This window comes from Sinocyclocheilus grahami, unplaced genomic scaffold (genome assembly GCF_001515645.1).
Source record: "Sinocyclocheilus grahami isolate Dianchi unplaced genomic scaffold, SAMN03320097.WGS_v1.1 scaffold1102.1, whole genome shotgun sequence".
NCBI classification, from domain to species: domain Eukaryota; kingdom Metazoa; phylum Chordata; class Actinopteri; order Cypriniformes; family Cyprinidae; genus Sinocyclocheilus; species Sinocyclocheilus grahami.
Window position 1 is genome coordinate 319,066 of NW_015506281.1, and position 10,959 is coordinate 330,024.

Genomic DNA, 10,959 nt, shown 5'->3' on the forward strand with positions numbered 1-10,959 from the left:
GTGGCATGTTGTAGCTATTGTTTCTAAATGTGCAGGCTGTTGTTTTTCAAAACGAATGTTATATTGATTAATAAAAAAAAGTTAATTATAGACATGGTAATGATTAATAGGCTAGCCTTATAACAAATGCTACAGTTAAGAACTATGGAACCTTTTCATAAGAGCAAGTACAAGTCAGAATCAAGAGCCATGTGTAAAATGGGTTCTAATGATGAGTGATGGAAAAACCTGGCTGACATTGCAAGAGATGACATTAAATCATTAAGAGCCTGATGAAAGAGTAAGAAATATACAATATCAATATAAGACCATGTTAAGTTAGATTGACTTCCCATGGTATGTTGAATTAGAACATTCTGTCTGTAAGTGCTTAAATAATATAAAATACATTATAAATACTATGTAAACAAGTAATTGTTATCTAGGCTATTACTTTATTGCAGTTATGTTATCAACCAACTTTGCATGTGTGGATGATAGCACAAAAGACCATCTTACAAAAATAAACATATAAGCAAACAAACAAATAAATAAATAAACCTTATGAGAGAGCATGACCCGGGATTTTACTTAACATAATACACATACATATTCTGTGTGGGTTAACTGTGTCATATTCTTTACATACACGTCTAAAACAAGCTGACAGTGGTTTCCCATTGACTTTGTTGATTTATACAGTGGTAAATCAACAATACCTTAATAATCCATTTTCAACCTAAAATGTTGAATAAATTCACAAAAAGTGAATTAAAAAGAAAAGGAAAAAAGCAACAACTGAAGCTTTACAATGTAGTAGTGCTGCCCTACACACAACATGACTGCTGTATATACAGGCAAACCTAAATTTATTCAGACACCCTCAACATTTCTCACATTATCACAGTTTATTCGCTGTAGATTAGAAAATGGTAATAAAATATGACAAGAACTCTGAGTTAAACTGTGTCAGAACAAATTCATCTTGATAATGTCAGATAACTTTGATCAGAATCAACTTTATTCGCCAGGTGTGCGCAAACACAAGGAATTTGTTGTGTTTTTTTAAGGTGCTCCTGGTACATACATGCAGCAGCAATGACTTGCTTCTTGTGTCAGACCAAGGCTGTGTCTCATTGCTACTTTTACTTGATCTTAGTGCTGTGTTCGATACTATAGATCATGACATAAAATTATCTACCTTGTTACTTTAGGTGGCATTGTCCCCGCTCACACATATTTAAAAAAAATTTTTTCGTACATTTCTGCCATATGTACATTAACTGACAGTCACCACTTATAAGCTACTACTAAATATATTGTAGAAACTTAATTTACTGTAAAGTTGCTTTGCAATGATTTGTATTGTGAAAAGCGCTGTACAAATTACGGAACACAGGTAATGATTCATGTGTTAGCTGTTTATGCTGGAAATGGCATGGGGAAAAAACTGTTTTTATGCCTAGATGTTCTAGCTGTAATTAAGTTTACACATATCTAGAATCAAATTAAATCAAACTGTTAAATTCAAATGGAAAATGAAAAACCCTTCACTCAAATGTGTTATGGCTGTGTGAAAAGTTTCCCGGTGATCGTGTCCCACTGCTGGCCTTCCTCTGTCTGTCTCAAGATTTAAGGAGCTTTATTGCCTTCAAGCTTACAGTAAAGCTTTACATCACTAAACAAACATGATATAGACACATACACATCTGCACACAATCCGTGTCATGTCTCTCTCTTTGTCTGTGTTTTTGTGTGAGTGTGAGAGAGACACACACATCTGTGAGTCTGTGGGAACCTGGAAAGCTGGTCACCTAGATATGAAGAGTTGTTTAATGTGTGTGTGTGTGTGTGTGTGTGTGTGTGTAAGAATGTGTGTATGTGAGTGCGTGCATGCGTGCGAGTGTGTGTGTGAGTGAGTGTGTGTCTGTGTGTGTGTTTGTGTGCGTGTGACTGAGTGTGTGTGTGTGTGTGTGTGTGTGTTGGCGCCAGGGCTGTTTAACAATCAAAGCAGAGGGGTGTGTGCAGGGAGGAAGTCTCTGGCTGAAAATACAGGTGTGCTTGACTATCAAAGGCTGGTTCTCTGAACACTAAACACACGGCACTGTAGAGGGGGAGGCTCGTCTGAGTGTGTGTGTGTTTGTTTGAGACTGCTGCGTGAATCTTGTCGGCCCGTAGGATTTCCTGGATTTCCATTGATAAACACTCTGCTGGAAATCTGTTATTGGGTAGCTGCTGCGGCGTGTAACTATGATCTTAGGAGGCGGAAGTTCCCTTCAGCCAACACAAACAGAAAATCTCTGAAATTAGCCTTCTGTGCTCGTTTCAGCTGCAGTAACCGAACACCGTCTGAGCTTCTCTGAGATTTCAGTGCAGTCGTCTTCAGTGAAATGAACACACTTCATAGTCTTCATCAAGTCCATTATAATGAGCCAGACTAACACCAGCTCTATAATGGACTGTTTGTATGTTTGAGAGCGGCAGATTTAAAGAAAGACTCAAAATCCTTTTTTCATGCATTGGTCAATTTTGAGATTTTGGGTTAGTGTTTTATCTACTAGAAAGAAAACATCCAAAATACACGTTTAAGCGTTTATTTTATTGAATTTTATCTATTTGCATTTGTAGATTTAAATTCCAATCAATATCTTTAACAAGTTTTTTTTAATATTACAAACACCAAACTTTAGTTTTATTCCTCTCGTTATTCTGAAGGTCTGTTCATATTTCATTCAAACTGATTATACAACTTTATTCCTAAAAACATAGTGAAAATGTTTGTTTCTGTCTGTTGTTAGTAAATCCCCTCTGGAAAAACTTGATGTAAAACTTGAAACATGCCAACAAAATCAAACTAGAATTTTCAGCCTGACTTTTCCTAATGTTCATATGTATGGTCTGGAAATGTATGCAATTCAGCGTTTATTTGATTAATTTGCATATTTAAACATAACATTTCAGAAAACCTAATACAAAAAATGTTTGCAATTCTTAATGTAATGTGTAATGTCACTTGTAAGTCGCTTTGGGTAAAAGCATCTGTTAAATGACTAAATCTAATCAATTAACTGGGTAGTTAATTGATGTCTATTAGTAACATTTATTACCCTATTCACTATTTATCCACAATTTATAGCTAAACACACACACACACGTAATATCTGACCATTCTCTGTCTATTGTAATATCTGAAATTTGAACGCCTCTATCAAGTTTGTACATGTTTACCATGTGTGTTCCTCAAGTTATGCAGAGGTCAGACAGATTCGACCGCAATATCAAAAATAATATATTATGTATATTTTTGAAGAAATTGATAGGAACATTTTGGAAGAAATAGTACAGCACCTTAAATCGTCAACCTGCTATCTTGACACACTTCCCACATATATTTTCAAAAGTGTGCTTAACTGTTTGGAAGCAGCTCTCTTAGAAGTGGTGAACGCCTCACTTCTTTCTGGGACTTTTCAAGAGCAATCTTGATTACACCATATTGAGCAACTATAGACCAATATCAAATCTTCCTTTTATAGGCAAGATTATTGAAAAGGTAGTCTTTAATCAGCTGAACAAATACTTAAACTCAAACGGATACCTGGACAATTTTCAATCTGGTTTCCGACCGCATCACAGCATCATCTTTATTATTATATCTACATTATTATCAGTCTGTGTGCACAATTCAGTGCACACAGACTGAAGTAGTTTAAGTCTTTGGTTCTTTTAATTGTGATGATTTTGGCTCACATTTAACAAAAACCCACCAATTCACTATCTCAACAAATTAGAATATGGTGACATGCCAATCAGCTAATCAACTCAAAACACCTGCAAAGGTTTCCTGAGCCTTCAAAATGGTCTCTCAGTTTGGTTCACTAAGCTACACAATCATGGGGAAGACTGCTGATCAGACAGTTGTCCAGAAGACAATCATTGACACCCTTCACAAGGAGCCACAATTAGTTATTATGCCACCCGCAGTTGGAATCAGCTTCCAGAAGAGATCAGATGTGCTAAAACATTAGTCACATTTAAATGCAGACTCAAAACTCATCTGTTTAGCTGTGCATTTACTGAATGAGCACTGTGCGATGTCCGAACTGATTGCACTATATTATATGTATAATCATTTTCTATTTTTAATTGTTTTAAATTCATTTTAAATCGATTTTTAAATCATCTTCAAAGTTTTTTAATTCCTTCTTTTATTTTTGTGATTATTATGTTTTTTTATGATTATTTTACTTTATTTTATGTAAAGCACTTTGAATTACCATTGTGTACGAAATGTGCTATACAAATAAACTTGCCTTGGCTTGTTTGTTGAAATTGTGCTTTTATGTGTGTGTTCACTGGCTTGCCATCGTCAGCCGCGTCCTCCAACGCAATACTGAACAGTGTGTGTGTTTCTAAAAAGCAGAAGAGAATTGCTCCTTAAACTAAAGTGTTACCGTTTTTAGTTTATTTTTGCACAAAAGGAAATAAATGCAGGCAAAAACCTTATTTAAAGTCTCCTTAAAACAACCTTTAATTCCCTTAAAATTAGAAACGAACAAACAAATTTATTTGACTGTCAAATGAATGAAATATTTTTTATACTACTACTGCTAATGATAATAATAATAATAATAATGTTTTTAAATAATAAAAACTTTTTTTTATTGTATAGCAACTTTTGTGCATTGAATGCAGCTCAAAGTGCTGCACAGCTTAGAATATGAAACAAGAATACAACTTTATAAATAGTTTATAAAGTCTAAAATAAGACAATCAAATCAAGCATAAAATAAAGACTTAAACTCTCTGCGGTGGGAAAAAGATGTGTTGTGTGTGTGTGTGTGTGTGTGGGGGTTGATTTCCTGTCTGTCCTTCATGTAGTTTGAGGTCTCGCTCTGACATGTTGAGACACATGCGAGCAGCCGCTCTGACTGTCTGTGTGTGTGTCTGTGTGTGTGTGTGTGTGGCAGGGACAGGGCTGCATCAATGAAAGTGTGTGTGTGTGTGTGTGTGTGTGTGTGTGTGTGAGGTGGGGCTCTCACTGTCATAAACTCGTGCTGCTTTCAGAGTGGCGTCACATTCATCAGGAGGCGCTGAGCAGGTAAAACTCTCTCTCATCACTCATTTCATTATTATGCTGCGTGATTGTTGTTATAATAGTGTTTATGTGTGAGAGTGTGTCAACTGAAGCATTGATTTCAATTCAAGATTCAAGTCTTTTTTGTAATTTCTCTTGATGTGATGATAATTAAACAGTACATCTCTCAATAAATCTCTCGGGTTGACGGCTGATGCGCAAGTTCATCATGAGCTGATATGATGTTAGTGCTGATGACGTCAGATATCCACATGCTGAACTCTCTCTCTCTCTCTCTGTGTGTGTGTGTGTGTACAGATGTGGCCACACTCGAGAGGCCTGAAATGTCTCTAGTCACAAATGTCCTCACAAATTAAAAAAAAAACATCTTGTGAGAACATTTAAAGAGCTCTTCTCAGTTTTTTCTCAGAAACAGATAAAATCACACTCTGCTTCAAATCTCCTGCCATCAGCAGGTTTGTGTGAGTGTTACATTCAGTACAGTTAGTCAATATTATCTTAGAATGAAAACCATTGAGTCTGTGAGACAAGAGAGAGAGAGAGAGAGAGAGAGAGAGAGAGAGTGTATGTGGCCACACTCGAGAGGCCTGAAATGTCTCTAGTCACAAATGTCCTCACAAATTAAAAAAAAAACATCTTGTGAGAACATTTAAAGAGCTCTTCTCAGTTTTTTCTCAGAAACAGATAAAATCACACTCTGCTTCAAATCTCCTGCCATCAGCAGGTTTGTGTGAGTGTTACATTCAGTACAGTTAGTCAATATTATCTTAGAATGAAAACCATTGAGTCTGTGAGACAAGAGAGAGAGAGAGAGAGAGAGAGAGAGAGAGAGAGTGTGTATGTGTAATTTTGGGAGGTTGTGGATTTGTGCCAGATTGCATGTGTTTGTCTGCAACAGTGTTGAAGTTCTGGCAGACAGTTAAACCTGTTTTCATCACAAATCACACACACACACACACACACACACACACACACACACACACACACACACACACACACACTCAACAGATCATTACAGCTGCAATCCTGAGCCTTCCTGTTCATATAAACACAAACACACACACACACTGAACACACATCACAGTCTTAAATTGATGTATGTAAAGTCTATAATAATGACACCAGGCTAAACACCATAAACTGAAAAAAATATTCTGAATTTTGCATATTGATATTGAATTAAATTGACAGTTTATATCTTTGAAGGAGTCATGTCAAGTTTAAGTCACTCCTGGATATAGTTTCATCCCAAAAATGATATCTAAACAAACAAACACACACGCACACACACACACACACACACACACACACACACACACACACACACTATATACACATACTGTACTGCATATATTATCTGACACATCTCTTTGGAAGCATTTCTGAAATTCAGATGTGTCTGTCAAGTTTGTACAAGTTTCCTATGTGTTTATGAGTGTGTGTGTGTGTGTGTGTGTGTGTGTGTGTTAGGGCTAGTGCATCCACGTGTGAGGGAGCGAGAAGCTGTTATCAGCAAGAGTGTGTGTGTGTGGGAGATGTTTGCTAGGTCCAAATGTTTTCAAATGTCCTCACAAATGTGGTAAAGCAGAAGTGATTCGTGAGGGCATCTGAAGAGCGTTTCTGTCTGACTCCAGCAGGTTTAGTGTGGAAGAGACTGGGATTGATATCACTGCATCTGTGAGACGTGCTCACTAATAGAGTGAAACCGTGTGTGTGTGTGTGTGTGTGTGTGTGTGTGTGTGTATGTGTGGTTAGTGCTGAGGTGTGTGTTTTTTGAGATCACGGATGCATTACGGTGGCGTCTAACTAGTCGACTCAAAACAACTTAATTGAGGTCGGTGAGTCTGACCCGCCGACACTTTCCGCTGAAATCTCGTCCTCTCCAGTCCATTCAGAATAGGTATGTTTACATGCACTAATTTTCTAATAAATTCAGTTTCTGATTCAATTTGATTTTGAGTGTATTTATTGTTTTGCCTTGATGACATCTCTAAACGTAGAACTGACGTCAACTGAGCTTTTTTTTAAGTGGATATTTAGTGAATATTCAGTCGCCTCCACTGACCAGTTCATAAGACGTAAATAAAGATATGCTTTATATCTTACAAATGCGTGTATGTACACAAATCTTATTCTAAACAGTTCTGGGTGCACAGAGTATTTTTGAATCCAGCTGATTAGATATTTTTGTTCACATGTTTAGTTTTTAAGTTTTGATTGGATTATTTCAGGTCTACTTCCCACCTTCAGGTCATTTACAGACTTCCCAATGGAGATTTCATTCGGATCGATGGAGCCATTTGCATGAAGGCGTTTGATTACGAGCATTATTTGGGTGGATGGAAATGTAGCTCATGTGAACATTAGCTGGCATACCAGACTCAATCAGGATGAGATTCTCAGAGTAACTGTACACTGTGAATGTGTGTTTGCTGCAGACATTACATTCAACAACTCATGGATGACAGTTTGTGTTTGTGACTGGAGCAGAACGCTTCGGATCCGAGAAGGACAGCGGTCACTGCAGAGACTGATGGTGATCGTTCATTTCAACGCTAGATTTTGTTGTAGGGTCATTAACTAACGGCCACACCAAATCCCTCCAGTGACGTCAGACGTGTATTAAGGTTTGTGCGTTGATGCGGCTTTAGAGACGCTGACAGTCAAACCGCAGCTCAGTTCATCAGCACCACTGACGCTGCTTTTCTAGTCCATCCTGAAGAGTGCTCCAAAAGCTAGACAACGACACTGCGCTCTTCTTTCGGTGATCAACACTTCAGTTGTAAAAATGAAGTGGGAACAGCCGGTCCCAAACTATAGACACGAAAGCCTGAAATCTGCATGTATTTGAGAATCTAAAAAGGAAAATATATAAAATATAAAGACACAAATATGAGAAAATGCAACTTTAAGACAGTAAAAGTTACCTGCAGTAAAATGAGATAACAAGGTCTGTATAACAGACAGAAGAAAATCTATGCCTTTTTTTTTTTTTTTTTAGATAGCACGTTTTTTTTCTAAGGCAGTGTCACACATTTTTTGTTCGTTTTCTTTTGTCAATACATGACTTGACAATTAGGTGATTGTATAAAAAAATTAAAGTTTTCAAATAGTTTACGATTATGATCAACTAAAATAATATGATAACAACACAGTTTGCAGTATCAAGCAGCATGACACCAGAAGCCTTAAAACATTGAAGTTAAAAACTGCTGCACCTGCTCTTATGTCCAAAATAAGGTAAATTCAGCTGAATTCAGTTCAGTTTTTTGGTGACCTCATGCAATTATTATGCCATGCACAGCTTATACCTGAAACTAATAACTAAAGATTCGCATGAAAAATAGCAAAGAAAGCAGGAATCCTTCAAACTGATCTATTTGTGTGTGTGTTTTGTTTCCACAGGTTCAGGAAGTGATTTCAGATTCCCATTCACAGTCATGTGGTGATACAGTCTCTCTCACACACACACACACACACACACACACTCATGATGGCCCACCCGTATGACCCTTGGTTGCGCGCGGGGCCGCCGCAGGAGGAGGTGAGCGTGTCTGGCTGGTGGGACATGCACGCCGGCGCAGCTGCAGGCTGGATGGACCTGCAGGGGGTGGGGCTGGGGGCGGGGTTAGCTCAGGGCGGCTCCATGAGCTCCTACACACCTGAGCCGCAGATGTGCTCCACCCCCTCCGGCCTGCACTACCCGCCTGAGGGGTTTAAGATGGAGCCGCTGGCACAGGATCTGCTGCCGCTGGCGCAGGCCTCCTCGTCGTACTCCTTGGAGGAGCAGCAGGACGCAGCAGGTGCTTCCGCTCGACCCAAATCACAGCGTCGCGCCGGCAGTCGCGCTCCCGGCCAGGCCTCCTGCCGCTGTCCCAACTGCCTGAGCGCCGAGTCTCTGGGAAACGCCGGTGATAAACGCAAGCACCTGCACAACTGCCACATCCCCGGCTGCGGGAAAGCCTACGTGAAGACGTCGCATCTCAAAGCGCACCTGCGCTGGCACAGTGGTGACCGGCCCTTTGTCTGCAACTGGCTGTTCTGCGGCAAGCGCTTCACACGCTCGGATGAGCTGCAGCGCCACCTGCAGACGCACACCGGCGCCAAGCGCTTCGGCTGCAGCTCGTGCCCGCGGGTCTTCCTGCGCGCCGACCACCTGGCCAAACACACGCGCGTGCACGAGTCGTCGTGCCAAGCGGCCGAGGAGACTCGATCCGTGGCATCTGCAACCACGGCATCTGCGACAGCGACGTCACTGCTCAGAGTGAAGATGGAATCTGAGAACTGCAACGACGACGACGACACGGCGGTTGCGAAAGGCTAATCGGTCGTAAGGGTCATACGACCAATAAGGCCTACCGTTAAACGAGATCATTCTGAAGGCGACTGAAATGAACTATAATCACATCTGTAAATGATCTGTAGAAGACGGATTAGGATTATTATACGTAATGCTTCTCTATCTTCAGTTTTATTTATATTTGTACATTTTGTGTTTCATATTCTCTGTTAATTAACTTAAGATGTTGTTTCATCCGTGTGTTTTTGTCATTGTAATATTGAGATGTTTAGTGAGGATATGTAATTAGCTTGAATAAATATAAAGCGTTTTGTTAATTTTTCATGTGTCTTGTGATAGTGCCATAAAAATCAGTCTAACAATAAACACACTCAGCAATATCTCATTCAATTACATAATTTATTTACTCATTAATTACTCATTTCTCTTATTAAATTGACTGCCAATATTCAGTATGAAGGTTATATAAAAAGACAGATGATGATTAAAAAATAAGTAATGTTTAATCAAGTTAATAGAACGAATATCATAAAACTGGGTTACTATAAATAAACTGCAAGTTAAGTCACTAAAAACAAGACGAGAACCAGCTACACATGCTGCATATCACTAACTAAACATGCTAAAACATGCTGAACCTCCTGAAAACATGATCATACAACTAGGGCAGAGCTTCACTGTTCACTATTCACTGTATGAATTAAATACAGAATCATTGTTATTAAAGCCACAAAAATTATTCAGTCAAGTTCAGTGAGTGATTTTCTCTTTGTCTTTTGTTGTTTTATTAACATTAAGCAGGTATATTAGGCTGCTGTCACTTTAAGACCTAATGAACGGAATATATATATTTACACACATCCGTTTTTACGTTCACTTAAGACATAACGGACTGTGTTTATGTGAATTCTCACTGCTATGACATATCTTGCATGTATTTGACAGTTTAAGTGCAATTAGCCACAAAAAGAGCTCAATTCAGTCCTCAGGTGCTATGAAAGTTGGCTGCATGTGCGCACACAGAAAAGCACCTGTCAGAACAGTGCGCAAGGACCGAACTTAATTGCTTTTTTACATCTTTTTGTGCTTGAATGGGTTGAAGTTGCTTGAATGTTTAAACTGTAAAGGCTTAAAAACACATGCAAATGACAGACCTTCATGACAGCACAGCAATGCAATGTCACGTGAGTGTAACTGTGACAAAGACAATAATCCTGCAATTTGTACCTGCTGACAAATTTTGTGCTTATTGTGTGTACCGGTATATCGCCCACACCTAGCACAATAAAGGTTACTTCCTTGAAAAAAGACAGATGAAAAGAAGTATTATAAGTTTTAAACAAATATTTTCACTCCATTTTACATCCATCCATTCTCTTGCTCTCTGCCGACATTTTCTTTACCAAGGTCACATTTTCATCCGCTTGGAAGAAGTCTTGAGGGTGCATCCGTTTAAAAAACCCATGCTACACACACACACACAAGCACATACAGATTGGATTGAGAATGTGAGAGGTGAATGATGACATCATGTGTGAGGTGATTGCTGATTGGTTCTTACCTTCACTAGCACTACCAATATGAT

General features: G+C 38.8%; 1 protein-coding gene across 2 annotated transcripts; it reads left to right on the top strand.

Moving 5' to 3' along the window:
* Positions 1-5,013: 5,013 nt before the first annotated feature.
* On the top strand, positions 5,014-9,608 carry LOC107566820 (transcription factor Sp6-like). Of its 2 annotated transcripts, none has more exons than XM_016252367.1 (2): positions 5,014-5,077; positions 8,480-9,608. In XM_016252367.1, the coding sequence occupies exon 2, from the start codon at positions 8,565-8,567 to the stop codon at positions 9,396-9,398; it is 834 nt and encodes a 277-aa protein (XP_016107853.1). In that variant the 5' UTR covers positions 5,014-5,077; positions 8,480-8,564; the 3' UTR covers positions 9,399-9,608. The 2 variants fall into 2 exon arrangements, with proteins under 2 accessions (XP_016107853.1, XP_016107854.1); XM_016252368.1 differs by lacking the exon at positions 5,014-5,077 and adding an exon at positions 6,816-6,974.
* Positions 9,609-10,959: the final 1,351 nt, after the last annotated feature.